The sequence below is a fragment of the Polyodon spathula genome, chromosome 4 (assembly GCF_017654505.1).
Source record: "Polyodon spathula isolate WHYD16114869_AA chromosome 4, ASM1765450v1, whole genome shotgun sequence".
Taxonomy (NCBI): Eukaryota; Metazoa; Chordata; class Actinopteri; order Acipenseriformes; family Polyodontidae; genus Polyodon; species Polyodon spathula.
In genome coordinates, this window is record NC_054537.1 from 95,425,182 (window position 1) to 95,442,780 (window position 17,599).

Here is a 17,599-nt window from a genome sequence, read left to right on the forward strand (position 1 = left end):
ATGCTAGAAATGGAGCTGGAAGAAGTGAGACAGCAACAGGATCTTGAGGAACTGGCACACCCACAATTCATGGAAGTCTGCATCACCACTAACAGACTGAAAGCCACCAGGGAGATAGAAGGTCAGAACAGCTGGGTTCAGGTAGGCAGAAGCAGGGAAAAAAAGAAACTTCGTCAAACACAACCACCAGAAATCAAAACAACCAACAGATTTGAGTCACTTCAGAATTGTGATGAGCAGAACCAACAACAAGAGAATGAAAGGAACAACATCCAGGACCCTATTGACAGTGGTGACAAGACAGTAAAAAGAAGGGAGGTCATGATTGTTGGGGACTCCATATTGAGAAACACAGCAAGTTCAGTTCGCAGTTTGGACCCCCTTACTACAACAGTGTGCTGCCTTCCGGGAGCCTCGGTCAAGCACATCACTGAAAACGTGGACAGGCTCCTAGAACGAACAGGAGACGACCCGGTAGTAGTCGTCCACATCGGTACAAACAACATTGGAAGAGACAGACCAAAATCCCTGCAAAACAAATTCAGAGAGCTAGGAAGGAAATTAAAAGAGAAAAACCAAAACTGTGGTATTTTCTGGTATACTACCCGCACCTTGCAAAGGACCATATGGACAGCTGGAAATAATAAATCAAAACGAATGGTTGAAGACGTGGTGCACACGGGAAGGCTTCACCTATCTTGATCATTGGACCACTTTCTACAACGAGGACTATCTGTATAGACGGGATGGACTGCATTTAAATAACAAGGGAACTAGTCTACTTGGAGAAAAGATCCTCGAGCAGGTTCGGAAGCATTTAAACTAGAAAGGAAGGGGGGAGAAATCAACAAAAAAACAGAAGGGAGACCGCATCAAAACAAGAACAACAACTCAGGTAAGACAACCATTAAATGTATTTATCTAAATGCTAGAAGTATCAGAAACAAAATTCTAGAACTTGAAGCTACTGCACTAACAGGTAACTATGATGTGATAGGTGTTACAGAAACTTGGTTATCTGAGAGTGATGGGGACGAATATAATATTTGTGGGTATACACTGTATAGGAAAGACAGGCAGGACAGAAGAGGAGGAGGGGTAGCGCTATACATAAGAAACAGTCTTGAAGCCCAGGTGTTAAACCTGGACAAAGAAAATAAAACCGAATCAATATGGGTCAGAATAACAGACAAAAATTCAAAAGGCATAATAATAGGAGCATGCTATAGACCGCCAGATTCAGACGGTGAGCAAAATAATCTGTTATACAATGACATTAGAAATGTGTGTAGCAAAGGAGAAGCCATACTAATGGGGGATTTCAACTTCCCCCAAATAAAATGGGAAAACCCGGTGGGTAGCGCGAAGGATGAAATAGAAATGGTGGAAATGACAAATGACTGCTTCCTAACACAATTTGTGAAGGCACCCACTAGAGGGGAGGCATGCCTTGATTTAGTCTTTTCAAATAACGAAGATAGAATAACTAAAACAGAGGTCAGAGAACCACTGGCAAACTCAGACCACAACATGGTCTCATTTGAAGTGTTTTTTAAAATCCTCAAAAGTAAAGACTAAAGCTAAGGTTTACAATTTTAGAAAAGCAAACTATGAAGGCATGAAACAGAGACTAACAGAAGTAGATTGGAGTAAAATAGAGAAAACACCCACAGAAGAAGGATGGTTGTTCTTCAAAAATGTAGTACTAGAGGCGCAAAACAATTATATCCCTAAAGTAGACAAATCTAAATGTAAAACTAAATTGCCAAAATGGTTTAATAGATCAATTTAAAAAAAATATTCAGCGAAAAAAGGCACTTTACAGAGCATTAAAAAAGGACCAAAAAGAAAGTACACAGAAAGAGTACACAGAACTGCAAATGCAAGTCAAAAAGGAAGTTAGAAAGGCCAAGAGAGAAATAGAAATGAACATTGCTAAGGGAGCTAAAACCAATTCCAAAATGTTTTTCCAATATTACAACAGCAAGAGAACATTCAAAGAGGAGATTAAATGTTTAAGAGATACAAATGGCAAAATCATAGAGGAAGAAAAAAAAATAGCAAATATGTTAAATGATTACTTTTCACAAGTTTTTACAAAGGAAGATACTGACAACATGCCCCACATGTCATCCAGTTCCTATCCAGTTTTAAATAACTTTAGCATAACTGAGGCAGAAGTGTTAAAGGGACTAGGAGCTCTTAAAATAAACAAATCCCCTGGGCCGGATGAGATCCTCCCAGTAGTACTCAAAGAAACGAAAGAAGTAATTTACAAACCGCTAACCAAGATCATGCAGCAGTCTCTTGACACAGGGGTGGTACCGACAGACTGGAAAATTGCAAACGTAATACCGATCCACAAAAAGGGAAACAAAACTGAACCAGGTAACTACAGACCAGTAAGCCTGACTTCTATTATATGCAAACTTATGGAAACTATAATAAGATCCAAAATGGAAAATTACCTATATGGTAACAGGGTCCTGGGAGACAGTCAACATGGTTTTAGGAAAGGGAGATCGTGCCTAACTAACTTGCTTGATTTTTTTGAGGATGCAACATCGATAATGGATAATTGCAAAGCATATGACATGGTTTATTTAGATTTCCAGAAAGCTTTTGACAAAGTCCCGCACAAAAGATTAATTCTCAAACTGAACGCAGTTGGGATTCAAGGAAACACATGTACATGGATTAGGGAGTGGTTAACATGTAGAAAACAGAAAGTACTGATTAGAGGAAAAACCTCAGAATGGAGTGTGGTAACCAGCGGTGTACCACAGGGATCAGTATTAGGTCCTCTGCTATTCCTAATCTACATTAATGATTTAGATTCTGGTATAGTAAGCAAACTTGTTAAATTTGCAGACGACACAAAAGTAGGAGGAGTGGCAAACACTGTTGCAGCAGCAAAGGTCATTCAAAATGATCTAGACAAGATTCAGAACTGGGCAGACACATGGCAAATGACATTTAATAGAGAAAAGTGTAAGGTACTGCACGCAGGAAATAAAAATGTACATTATAAATATCATATGGGAGATATTGAAATTGGAGAAGGAATCTATGAAAAAGACCTAGGAGTTTTTGTTGACTCAGAAATGTCTTCATCTAGGCAATGTGGGGAAGCTATAAAAAAGGCTAACAAGATACTCGGATACATTGTGAAAAGTGTTGAATTTAAATCAAGGGAAGTAATGTTAAAACTGTACAATGCACTTGTAAGACCTCATCTTGAATATTGTGTGCAGTTCTGGTCACCTCGCTATAAAAAAGATATTGCTGCTCTAGAAAGAGTGCAAAGAAGAGCGACCAGAATTATTCCGGGCTTAAAAGGCAGGTCATATGCAGACAGGCTAAAAGAATTGAATCTGTTCAGTCTTGAACAAAGAAGACTACGTGGCGACCTAATTCAAGCATTCAAAATTCTAAAAGGTATTGACAGTGTCGACCCAAGGGACTTTTTCAGCCTGAAAAAAGAAACAAGGACCAGGGGTCACAAATGGAGTTTAGAAAAAGGGGCATTCAGAACAGAAAATAGGAGACACTTTTTTACACAGAGAATTGTGAGGGTCTGGAATCAACTCCCCAGTAATGTTGTTGAAGCTGACACCCTGGGATCCTTCAAGAAGCTGCTTGATGAGATTTTGGGATCAATAAGCTACTAACAACCAAACGAGCAAGATGGGCCGAATGGCCTCCTCTCGTTTGTAAACTTTCTTATGTTCTTATGTTCTTATGTTCTAACTGTTTGCTTAAGGTGTGTGTATTGTTTTATTTATTTTTTTATTTTTAAAAATTTTGACCACTTTTTAAAAAACTTTTAAATTGCATTCCCTGCCTCAAGATGGCTTCACATGTACCCTAGTGGACCTCTCAGAACTACATTTCCCATCATCCTCCTGCTTATTGGTAAATCCATCTCGGTTACATATGTGAGCAGGAGGATGATGGAAAATGTAGTTCTGAGAGGTCCATGCGGGTACATGTGAAGTCATCTTGAGGCAGGGAATGCAATTTAAAAGTTTAAATAAGTGGTCAAAATGTAAAAAATAAATAAATAATTAAAACAATACACACACCTTATGTAAACAGTTGTAGCAACACATGGGAACATGTAAACAATCAAATAAAAAGGTCCTTATGTACCCTTTAATCCAGGCTGTCCACCTTATTTAATCGAGTGAGCTTTGCCATACAGGTTGCCTGAAATAAATTGGAGATTCTTTGTCAGCTCATGAGTCTCCTTTTAGCACTGCAGTTACTAAATCTGTCCCTAGGCTGGATTGAAAATGCCAAGATTAATTTAGTAAGGGATGCCTGTGCACTGCGACTGTTCATTACTCACTAGCAAGTTTATATATGTAATGAAGGTAGAGTCTCTACGGCAATGCAAAAGTTTAAAATTCTTTCAGCCAAACTTTCAGTTTAGATGGCTTAACAAAGAGTTTCCGTAGAGACATTCATGGTCGCACTCTCGTCATTTTACTTCTAAAGGATTCATTATTTAACTCCTGCTCATTAGTTTTCTTCAAAAAAATCTCTTTATTAATTTAAAAACATGATTGTAAAAAACAAACAAACAATGTGTTTCGACACTACCGTGTCTTCATCAGGTTAACATTGACATACACTGAGCACAAGAGACTGAGAAAGGAACTTATTATTATTATTATTATTATTATTATTATTAACTAGTCATTTAGGACAGAGCACAAAGAGGTTCAGTGACATGCTCAGGGTTACACACAGTGAGTCAGTGGCTGAGCTGGGGTTGAACCAGGAACCAGGTAACTAGCCCCTTTCTTTAGCCATTGGACCACCAAACTACTATAAAAACTGTAACAGTCTAGATAACTACATAGAGGGGAGCAACTTCCCAGACTAGAATATTAAGGCAGGGCTAAATGGCTGTGAAAAAAAAAAAAAAAAAAAACATTGTTAGGTTTTTTATTTTTATTTTTTATGTGGAAAATAAAGTTTTTATTATAAGACCAAGTTTTTGTACAGTAGTTATATAGCATTAAGTATGTACAGTATTTATTGAAAGTACTCATGACTTCAAGGTAATGTTGCATTTTAACCCAAAATACATTGCATAAAATTGGAGAGTTAATTACTCAATGACCCAAAACGTTATCTGGAATGCTGACTAGAAGTTTAATAAGACACACCAGAACTTGTTACCTGTAAACCAGCTGATCAAGCTCGTAGTAAAACCTGGAATAGGTGTAACTGCTATGCAGTAGGAGTCTTGTTCCATTCCTCGATCATATACAAAGAGATTGAAAATGCAGGTATTTGTACATATTCATTACAATATGTAGGATTTGTTGCAAGCAAGGAGATTTGTGTAGTACCTTTATCAGTTTGAGATAATGTAAGTAGTTTTAGTTTATTCTGAATATTCTTTTCTCATTTGTCTTTTAAAACCTGCAAGTTTGGAAGTTGAATATGGGTGAACATTTCACAGCGAGTGGGATGCTGTGTGTACGACTCTGCGTCATCATGTATGGATCAGCAGTATCCCTGGATCATTACAATACTGTGACAGTTGAACTTCATTATGAAGTGTGTAGTTTCAGAGAGGAGGTGAACAGTATTGATTTAGGATTATATAGTCTGCTGAAATTGTCTGCATTGCAGCAGATTGAGGTGTTTATTTAGTAGTGTCCCCTACTGCATAAGGAATTATTGATGTCCATACAGACACATACTTTGGTATGATCCTCTGGAGGAACATTGTATTCATGATCTGGTAAAGGCCGTCAGTACAGATTTATTTGTAAGAGGTGATTTATTTTTCTTTCCTTTTAACCCTTCATGAGCGACAGTAATTGAGCTTACATGGAAGGCGGTTAACACGCACACGCACACGCACACGCACACGCACACACACACACACACACACACACACACACACACACACACACACACACACACACACACACACACACACACACACACACACACACACACACACACACACACACACACACACTGACACACACACACACACGAAACTGCTTTATATTTAAACAATACTTTATTGAATAAATGTTTTAAAGTGCTAATCATTTTTTTGTATTTTATTTATAAAATAAAAAAACAGAACTGTTTTATCAAAAGTAAATGCCTTTTAAAATACCAAAAACACAAATGTAAACTACAAAAATAAACAATACTGTACACCCTTGCTATAATGATCCTGTTGGGGTCAATATCTTTTGTTCGTTATATCGAGGGGTTTGTTATAGTGAAAGGACAATCAAAATGAAGGGTAAACTATTGGAGTAAGTTAGAGATGAGATTGTGAATACATGTAGAATTACACGTAGCTGCTTGTCTCATGTATGCAGTATTCTGCCTTTGCTTTATCCAATTCATTAAATAATTAAAAAGCAGTACAAAAAAAAAACACAATTCCCAAATTAAAGCTGAACTTTTATTCAAAACCAATCTGACATGAAAAGTTAATCAGATCCTCAATATTTTTTTTTTGTTGTGTTTTTTTTTTTTAGCTAAAACGAAACGGACTTACCAACGACTTGTTCGGTTTTTTGCTCCACGAAAAACTGGTGGACATAAGTGCTGTCTCCTAAACGGACGCAATGAGGAAAAAGTTACTCCTTTAGTTATATCAATAGGTCGAAACAAAGTTTTGCTTTTAATACGAATTAAAGTAATTAGAGGCATGTGTGTAAGTATAATTCTGTCCTCTCACCTGAAGTGTATTCTTACTCGGAAGACCTCACCTTCCTGGTTTTGAACTAGTATAAGTGTGCTTATGTACTAGTTTTCTGTCAGAGACGTCACAATTGATTGTTAATTGTTGGTTGCGCTGTGGGCCATGGGCTACGCCGATAAATCCAGTGTATTTTTAAAGGAATCTCGGGGTGGAACTATTCTGTCTCTATTTGTTCGCTTTTCTCTCCCTGTTATTGGTCTTTAGCCCCCACTTAGTTCCACATCCACGGCCAATCACCAGCAGCTCCTGTGTCTGTCCCGTAGTCTGTTCGATCGATATGAAACACAGCCCCTCCTACTCCAAGCGTTCCTGCACTTCACAGACCTCACATACGCTACAATAATACCTTTTTAATTTTTTTTTATTTGGGGTCCAGGGGCCAGGTTTGTTATAGCCGAAGGTTTGTTATAATGAAGGGTGTACTGTATGTTGTACATGTAAACTTTGCAACATGTACAAAATCTAGTAAAAAAAAAAAAAAAAAAATTGTCAACACATGCCTCCATATTAAGCCGCATTGCGCATAAAAAAGCTGCTGCTGTCTTTTTTGTTGAAATAAAACATAGTACTCAAAGACAACTTGCATACATAACAAAAAAGCAGGGTACTGTGAGCAATACAGTGGTGAAATACCAAGCTGGAAACTAATGTATTCTACACACATAGATGCTCGTAGGTTGGTAATTGAATACATAGGGCTAAAAAAAAAAAGGAATTGGAGGGCTAAATCTGTCATGTCATGTTTTTTTTACATCTGTCCCAGCTCCCCTGCAACTCCCAGCTTGTGCAAGTAAACAGGAGCTGTGTGTGGCAGTCTACACAGTATATAAAAAAGGCTTACTTTTTCAATACTGTACTGTATCAGGTAATACACAGGATACTGTAAAGAAGTAGTTCAGGAAACTAATGTATTCACACACACAGATATACAGTTTTATGAAAACGACCACTGCTTAAAAAATGCAGCTGACAAGGGGTTAATAAATAACAATATTACTTCAATTTCAGCATACAGGAAAGTCATGGTCTGTAAGCAGCGGGTAATTCACTTTATTAAAATCCAGGCACTCGCTAGGATTAAAATCACTAAGGAAAAGTGGCACTTTAGCAATAGCAATCACAGAATACGTGCTTTTAAGAGCCTCTTGACCCTGTCTTGTTGGATACTGATCCACTTAAGAAAACTTCTTGGGTGATTCGTGACCTCTTTCAAACCGAGCTGTCTGATTGCTTGGAATTAAAGAATTAAGAACTTCAGAGTTCCAGCGGAGATGTACTTTCTTGCATTTAATCACAGCTTAATCTCCTGACATTTTGCTTGCCTCTGTATAAGATGTTCAGACAAACACAAAACACTTAGAATAATGACAACTCCAGGAAAGGGTGCAAAGTTTCCTGTGACAAGAAATAGGGATTTGGTTTTGGGGTTCTACTTTGCTGGTTTTAATGGGAAGACATTAATATAGGTCAAGCAGGGATATGCATGGAGTCCTAAATTTAAAATACACTTTTTCTTTTTTCTGTGTAATCCAGAGAAGAAGGAAGTAACCCAGAGCCTGGAGAACTATACATCCAAGTGTCCTGGCAGCATGGAGGTCATTACACTCTCCGGCGGCCTCAAGCTGCTTCCAGTGGCCTTCACCAAACTCCCTATTGTCAGGTGAGAATTTGACTGAACTGTGCTTTGAAACACTGTTTATCCTCAAATACGTAAGAAAAAAACAAAAACAAAAAAACCATATGAACAAAATGAAGCTATATTATTTAAGGTCATGTAATCAAAGAAACTACGAAATAATATTGCAAAAGTCTACTGGAAGCCATAGTCTTAGTACAGTATTTCATATTAGATTGGAAATGTCATATTTTTTAATTTTTGGCAGATTTTTGTAAAGTTTGTGGAAAACTACAAAGTGGTATGTAATTCAATATGTGAATGTAACATCATTCAGCACACCTGGAGTTTCGAACAGTTTTCCTTGTTTTTCAATGTGCACGGTGTATGTGTTTCTGCATACTGGATTTGTATTTTATTTGAATAGATATACCTGTAACTCAGCAAGAAAAGTGGTTATATTCAATTGCCATGGTTTGTTTCCCAAGGAACCTCTTGGCTAGTTTGTCCTCGATCAGCCTTTCTAAACTGGCCATTAGGATATTAGCATTCAGCTGGTATCTTCCACACACATATCCCTTGACCCCTTTTTAGCTGCCTGCCCCTAGCCTCAGATACATTTATACAGCAGAAAAAGGTTGAGCTGCTTTGAACTTTCCTTTTTAATGAATGATTGCCATGAATCTGTATCATGCAGTAAACAGTGCTCTCCCATCACGCCCCAGAATGCGAAGGAAGCCCATTCCAGCTTCATGTTCAACAGACACTATTAATCTGCTTTCAGTTTTAATGCCAGAACTGTTTTTTAAATGTATTTTTGGATCTTGTTGCTTCTTTCATCTCCATTGCACTTGCTGCTATCCCCAGGATGTCCATTAAGATGAGAGGCTTCATCCCAGCATGTTGCTTATTAGTAGAATAATTCAAAATGAAATGTAAATAAGGTTGTGTTTGGTGCCAAGGGCAGCTAGGGTAGCCTCTCAAAATGCTGGCTCAATTTCTGTATTCTGATATTGATTTATCTACAGTATGAGCCACATTCAGAACAGACTGCCTAATTAACACAGTGATTTGAATGGAGGGCTGTGTGTAGAAATATAAAAATAGGGGGCTGATCAAACATTTTGGCTGTAAATACTGCCACCGTTTAGATCATTAAAGTGGAGCCCTCCCTGGTGATTTTAATATACTCCTCCAGACAATAATACACAGAGAGACTCTCATGCACTGCTGAGTTATTCATAGCCAATCTTGGCGAAAGCAGTATTTCCAGATTCACCTCTGTTTAACCATTAGGCACATAAAGATACAGAATTGCAGTATATCTTACATGATATGTGTTTAGGCCACACATTCTCGCTATACTGTAAGGCACACCAGTTATTATTATTTTTAATATATAAAAGTAGGTTACTGGGTAGATTTATGTAAAATAGTACATATTTACCTATCAAACATAAGACATACAAAAGTAGATGAACCTTTTAAACATAGTGAGTGACCTACAGTTTTGTAGTTTTAGAAAAAGTAAAATGAGATAATGTTCAATGTAGCAGAATATAGGAAAATAAATGGACGAATGGTCTCAATATCATTTCTTTAAATATAAAGGAATATGTAGTAAATCACAAACACATTAATAGATTTAAATAGAAATAAGTGAGTGTAGTTACCTTGCCATGAGTGTAAACCATGGCATCCAAAGCCTGTAAGGACCTTCACTGTTTGTTTTCAAACACACTTTTCCAAAGGTATATTAAACATACCGAAACATTGGAAGTTGTCTCTCTTGAGCAAAAACATATACAGTATATAGAGCAGAGTCATATCAGCTTGAAGTTTTAACACCTACTATCATGTAATGGAAATCTTGATGATCTGGATACGTCCAGTGACTGCGGTGAATAGTGCAGCTGGCGTCGAGGGAGTGGGGCTGGAAGGAGTTAGCCACCCTAGCTGGCAGTATCCAGCTCTGTTTTTTCAAATGGAACAGGATGCTGGAGACACCCACCCAAGGCTTCTAAGAAATTAAAGAGAAAAATACCCCTAGAGTCTGCGAGAGCGGGGGCGGAAGATGACTCAAGGTTTGACAACACAGTTAATGACTTAGGAAAGGAAACAGGTATGAGAACAGAGAGTACTTTGGAAAGGACTAGCTCAAGATCTGCAGTTAGCAAAACATGGAGCTCCAGGTTTGTGTCTGGCTGGAGTGACAATGGTTAGGGGTCTGAAGATTCATGAAGGCAGAATGAAATGCTTGAGGGAGAAGGAACAAGGGCCTCGTATTGATCAGGACTTTTTACAAAGTCTGTCAAGTCAGTTGAATGAAATCCAGCGACAGGAAGCAAACCACAGTTCGCAGGATTTCAGCACCCCTGTAGATGAGAGGAGGACTTGAATAAACACTAGTGATGAACCTAATGATCCTTGTGAACCGGTCAGATGAACCAGCATAAGAGAGAAAAGAACCTCGACAGGCACAAGCCTGGAGTTAAATGGCCAAGAGCTTCTGAGCTTCTGGGACATAGTAAACGCAGATCTCTGTTTTGCGTTGGAAAGGTTAGGTGGAACAGTCAAAAAGAGGCTGGATAAATTTTGGGATACCACTATGCATATGGAAGCGAGAGGTTTGGAGTTAAAAAAAAAAAATTGAGAAATTACAAATTACAGTGCTCGCCTGTTATAACACACCACGTTATAGTGTGGAATCGGTTTTAACATGGTAGGGTTGTGGCTCCCATTTGCTCCATAATGCCATTTCAGTAGCCCTTTTATACACGTTATAAGGTGGAACAATGCAATATCAGCTGACGGGATCTATGGACAATGGAACAGAACAGGATCAATTTCCTCATCAGGTTAACATGTGATGTTTTCCCATCACCACATAACGTTAATCTATGGGTAGGAGAGGATCTGTGATGTCCTTTGTGTTCATCGCCAGCTACTTTAAGACACATTTTGGCAGGATGTAAGGTGGGTCTTAGCCAAGGATGGCTTACTTGGCATCATGACCAGGTGCTGCGATGTTTGGCCTTAGCGTTGGAAGACAAGCGCAGTATGACCAACAGATTACCACCAATTCCAGCAATGTATGACCCATGAATAAGCATTCCTCAGTCCAGGGGCGCAACCACCCAGAAAAGATATTAAAACCAAAACTTGTGTAGGACAACTGGATGCTGCTAGAGACAGGAAAAAGCTCGGAGATGTCGGACAACCACTAACCTTCCACCTGATATTGTCTTGTGGTCTGTATCAGCACGCTTTGTTCACCTGATAGAGTTAGCAGTGCCATGGCAGGATGCTGTGGGTGAGGCGTATGAAAGGAAGAAACTTTGATACGCTCAACAGGCTGCTGAAGTGGAACAGTGAGGATGGAGAGTCCAGGTTTACCCAGTGGAGGTGGGTTGTCGAGGACATCGGATTCAGTGGTCAAGAGTTGTGACGCATAGCAAAGAGCTTATCTGAGGCAGCAGAGAGGAGCAGCGACTGGCTGTGGTTGAGACGAAAAGATTCTGGTTGCAGTTTATAAAGTGTCACAGAAACCCAAGATGTAATTATTTTCCTGTAACTCAGTGAAGCCCATCTATTATTGGTTTATAATACATGGATATTAGTATTTGTAATAAAAAAGTCAAATAAGTGTTAAGGTTCAAATTGCAAGTGAATTTAATGAATAATAATGCACATTAAATCAATGTTAAATAATCTTAACTATAATTCTTGATAATTCAGTAATTGTGAATTAAACTGGGTTGTTAATTAACTGCAAAAAATAACTTACTTTTAAGGAAAAGGTGCGTCAATGGGGTATTTTTGTTTTTTTCTTAGTCGCTGTCAGTCAGAGTATTTGTCTTGCTTGCTTGTTTGATGCTCCTGTTTGTGGAGGATGATTGTAAATCTTCAGAGAGACAGATTTGTTAATTGCCTAAAAACCACAAATTGTGGGTGTTGTCGAGTGATTGAAAATGAGACATTTTGTGTTTGAAAGTGGTCTGAGGGTGCACAGGAGTCAAATACGGGTTAAAGGTCAAGTATAGTCTTCTAGACAAATATGCCATTTTGACATCACTACTGTGGTATTATGCCTTTTTAAAATTATATATATAAATGAATGTCCTTCATGGCTAATACTCCTTTGAACCCTATTAAATCTTACTATTTGTTTTATATTGCTTGTTCTTTTATGATAAAATGTTCTTATGAAGGAGTTCCTCTACAGTAAAATTATTTCTCACCTCCCCACCCCCACCTACCCCAGGTCAGTGAAGCTCCTCAATCTGCCAGTGACCCTGCGGCCGCGCAAGGTGAAGAGCCTGCTGGGGCAAAGCATGGCTGTCAAGAGCCCCTTCATTTACTCCCCTATCACTGTGCACCACCGAGGGGACGAGCGCTCAAAGAAAATAGGTAGGTGCCAAACCTTTTCATTCCGGCCAGGGTTTCACACATCTCACTCGGTTTCAATGGACTCATCTGGACTTTACATTGCAGCAATGGCACACCTGTGTAATGCTGTGAGTCCATGCACAAACACTCCCTGTCTGTGTCAGCACTTTGTTCAGCAGCAGAGTGTACACTACAGCCATCACTGAGGCTGCATCATTTCTCTTACATTTATATACCCATCTCAAGGAGATGCGTTCCTCTTTCAGTGAGGAGCACAGAGGTGTTGCAATTTCTTTTCCATTTTATATTGTTGATTTTTATTTTTCAAATTAGTTTCTCTTTGTAGGTAAGTGGTTTACATGACATATATATTTACACCACTGAACAAAGCACCATACCTGGAGCCTGCCATCTTTATTTAAGCAAAGGACATTACTTTTTTCCATTTGTATACTACAGTAGCGTTTGGTGCAATCCCACTGTACAGGTACCCGCATTTAGATTTAATTACACAGTATCCTTTACTTTCTCAGTCAAATGCTCCTGGAATTTGTTCTCCTCCTGAAATGAGATGAATTAATTACTTTAAGATATTCTTGCCACCATCTGTTTTATTTTTATTTTTCGCTGTCCCAAGCATATCAGTAAACTTCAGCAACAGCATTCTGGTCAGTAAGATTGCAAAATGTTGACTGCAGCATCTATTGAATGATTTGATTTAATAAATGTAGCTAGATTCTGAAAGCTTTGATTTCTGCACACTTCAACACAATGATCCATCCACACGGAAGTAAATCCTCTATGCAAATGCATCGGAACATGTATCCCCAGATGACCTAGCATTGCTTTCCAGATTCAGCTTGAAGGGCCTACAGTGGTGCACTGGCCCCTGTTCCAGGTGGATGAATCTGAGACCACTACAGGGCACAGTTGTGTAACTGAATATTACACAGCATGTTTTCTCTTGTTGTACAAAACATTTACTGTCCTCACCAGCACTAACACACTGTCCCTCGTATCTACAGGTGGCCTTTGAATCTTGGGTTTATGAGTTTGGGTTTCATTTGTGCATGCTCTGCTACTGTGTCTTCTTAGTGCAGTGCTCATCAACAAGAAATGAAAACTAATTAAAGTCGCTTCCGTCAGAGCAATAGAGAAACATGACGGCCGGGTCTGGAAAATGAACAGCGGATGTTGTTAAATTCTACAGTCCCTGCAGCTTGAGCACTTCCATCAGTATTTTGCAAAAGAGTCGCACAAAATCCACTGGCAGCTGTTTCTCCTTCTGAGTTCTAGATTTGAAGTGGCATGTTTTTTTGTTTTTTTTTGCGTGTGCTTTAAAATGATGCAACATGACACTGTACAGATGCCATCGAAATATAGTTACTATATTGCTTCCTAATAAATTAGTGTCTACAAATTGTAAACTGTAAATACAAAAATAAATAAACACATTATTGTAGCTAGACCAATAAATATATAAAAGTTAAAAATAATTACATAAACAAAATGAATTAAAAAGTTGTGCATGCTGATGCGCAGGGGAGGCCAAATCAAGGCTGATCCTCAGAGCCAGCATTGCTTGATAATATAAATATAAGTTTATGTAAAATAATGTTTATTAGAATTGATATAGATAAAGATATAAGTAAAAATGATGTCACAATATATAGAACACCATTACATCATGTAAGAATAGTATTGAAACGTTGGGCAACTATTGCACTCTATCTGACTTGAATTGCTATTAGTTTTGGTGCCGATTGGACTTACGGTTTTGGGGGTAGCAGGTCATGACTCCCAAAAATTAAACAGCTTATAAGTCCTTACGGGGACAAGATAGGGTCATAGTTACTATTGAACATGTATAGGAACCCATTGGTTCTCTATAAGACCAACCTTTTTTCGGTTGTCCTATGACCTTCCAAGACCAAGATAATGGACATTTGGCTAATTAAAAAATGACCACTAAGACTGGACAGCTCATAAGTCCTGAAAGGGGGCAGATAGGTACATAATTTGTATTGAACACGTATAGGAACTGTTGTATGTGCTATAAAAAAATGTTTTTTGCCAGTGACCTTTGACCTTTGTAGAGCCAGATATAGAATTTTGGCATCATTTCTGACCGCTTTTTGTCAACGCATTTTCTCCTAGTTTTGAACTGATCAACTCGACACTTGGCACAATTATTGCACTCTATCTGACTTGAGTTGCTATTACTTTTGGTGCCGATCGGACTTATGGGTTTGGGGGTCCCAGGTCAAGACCCCCCAAAATTAAACAGCTTAAGTCCTTACGGGGATAAGATAGTGTCATAGTTACTATTGAACATGTATAGGAACCCATTGGTTCTCTATAAGACCAACATTTTTTCCTTTGACCTGTGACCTTCCTAGACCAAGATAATGGGCATTTGGCTAATTAAAAAATGACCACTAAAACTGGACAGCTTATAACTCCTGAAAGAGGGCAGATAGGCCCATAGTTTGTATTGAGCACGTATAGGAACCATTGTATGCTCTATAAAAAATATGCCCTTGCTGTTTAATTTGACCTTTGACATTTCATTACTGGTCAGACTGGACAAGTAAATGCAATAATAGTTAAAAACGCCTTAAATACTGCAGATAGACTCATATGTACCATTGGACATTTATAGGAAACCAACTAAGATCTTTCTAAAAAAGTCTTGCACTTTGACCTTTCGTTACTGGTCAAACTGCACAACTAAATGCTATAATAGCTTAAATCTCTCTAAAAACTGCAGATACACTCATATTTTGAACACAAAAAAGATACCAACTAAGACCTTTCTAAAAATGTCTTGGAATTTGACCTTTCGTTACTGGTCAAACTGGACAACGAAACACTGTAATAGCTTACATATCCTTAAATACTGCAGATTTGAGTTTACGCTGATTAAAGTTGCCTGCAATTCTCATTTTGACCGGCAGATGGCAGCAGTCCCTAAGAAATGTGCTTGCCAAACAAAGCGATTGGCATACATTTGACATGAATTTGTCAACACATCACCTACTACGGTTTTTAACCAATCAATGTGAAACTTTGCACAGCTATTGAGCTATATCTGTAGTTAGTTGCTATTACGTTTGGTGGTGATCAGACTTGCGGTTTTGGGGGTCTCAGGCTGTGACCTACAAAAACTGTAATGCCTATAACTCAGGAACCATGTTGTGTAGAACTCTTGTTTGTGCATGTAGGTACCTCTCAACTCGGTCTGGATAATGGTATAATCTACAATATTGTGTATACTTGATGCAAAGCCTTTATTTTTAACTTTGACCTCTCATTCATGGTCAAACTGGACAATAGACTGTTTTAACAGCTTCTATCTCCACAAATACTGCAGAAAGGCTAGTATATACTATTGGACACTTATAGGAAACCAACTAAGAGCTTTCTAAAAATGTCTTGGACTTTGACTTTTGGTTCATGGTCTAATGGACAAGTGACTGTTTTGACAGCTTAGAATTCCTTTAAAAAAAACTTGATTATGGTCTTTGAATTCACTTGTAATGTAATACAATTTAAAGCGACCAGTTGAAAAGGTAAATGCTCGCGTTTTACAACGCAGACAAAGTTTCCCCAGAAACTTCCATTCTAGTTTAGGATTGCTATCACAAGGGGGGTGAACACTTATCCAACCAAGCTATTTCAGTTTTTATTTTTAATTCATTTTCTACAAAGTTTTAGAATATTTTTTTCACTTGGAAGATGTGGGATAGGATGTGTAGATAAATTAAAACAAACACAATTGCAGTGCATTTTAATTCCAGGCTATAAGGTGAAAATTTTGAAATGCGGTGTAGACTTTCTATAGGCACTATATATATATATATATATATATATATATATATATATATATATATATATATATATATATATATATATATGTGTGTGTGTGTGTATATAATGAGCATCAAAAGAAACTTATTTTTGGATAAAATTCACTCGATGTGTTTTAGAGCAGGTGCAGTGACTTTTTATTGTGCTGATTAACAATTGACATCATGAAGATGCTGCAAAATGATCCGTCGATCTTGGGCAGGTGTTGTGACTCTTGGTCTCCCAGTTCATGGCCTGTCATTGACAGAGTGTATCTGGTTATAACGTCTCGCCAGTTTTGAATTGCTGGCTGTGAGCACCCAAGACAGCGAGCCACAGTACGCTGCCCTAGTCCAGCCTCCAACATGCCCAAGTCGCTGCTCTCTTGACAGACGTGGCATGTTTTTTTTTTTTCTGAGATTTTGTTTTATTGCTTTTATTCAAGCTTGCAATTCAGTAGCTGAAATCACTCCATATCCAGTGTCCAATCAATTGTCTCACTAATTAGTTGATTAAGTGCATATCCATCAGTCATAGTCACTCAAGCGTGTCATGATCAAGGATGAATGATCGAATGATTAAAAAGAAAAAAAAACAAAAACCAAAACAAAACAAAAAAAACAACATTTTGTCAATGTCCATAATTGATATACCTGATGCTCGATATGTATATATAGATATCTAATATATATTGTTGCACACTGCTGGCTCTCCCAGGTCACATTGGAGTGATGGACAGACACACACCTTGCTGCATTCACATCATGAGTTTATACTGCTGTGCACTTAGTTTTATACTGTTTTTTTTTTTTGTCTATAAGAAAGTGCTTAAAGCTACGTAGATGATTTACACAATAGGACCTGAGATCAAATTTTGCTCTAATAAGGTATAAAGAAGCAATGCTGCCCTAAACACCGTAACAAGTATTATTTCACAGATTCAATTAGGCAGGGTTTTGGAGGCAAAAAGGTTTGTGCTATTGGGAACAGAAACC

General features: G+C 38.1%; 1 protein-coding gene across 2 annotated transcripts in view; it reads left to right on the top strand.

Annotated features, from left to right (window-relative positions):
- Nucleotides 1-17,599, top strand: part of trappc9 (trafficking protein particle complex subunit 9) — a 370,303-nt gene that overhangs the window by 55,680 nt on the left and 297,024 nt on the right. For both annotated transcript variants that reach the window (XM_041249230.1, XM_041249231.1), the window contains 2 exons: nt 8,285-8,411; nt 12,631-12,776. In XM_041249230.1, the coding sequence (XP_041105164.1) occupies nt 8,285-8,411; nt 12,631-12,776 (273 nt within the window). The remainder of the gene's footprint in view (nt 1-8,284; nt 8,412-12,630; nt 12,777-17,599) is intronic.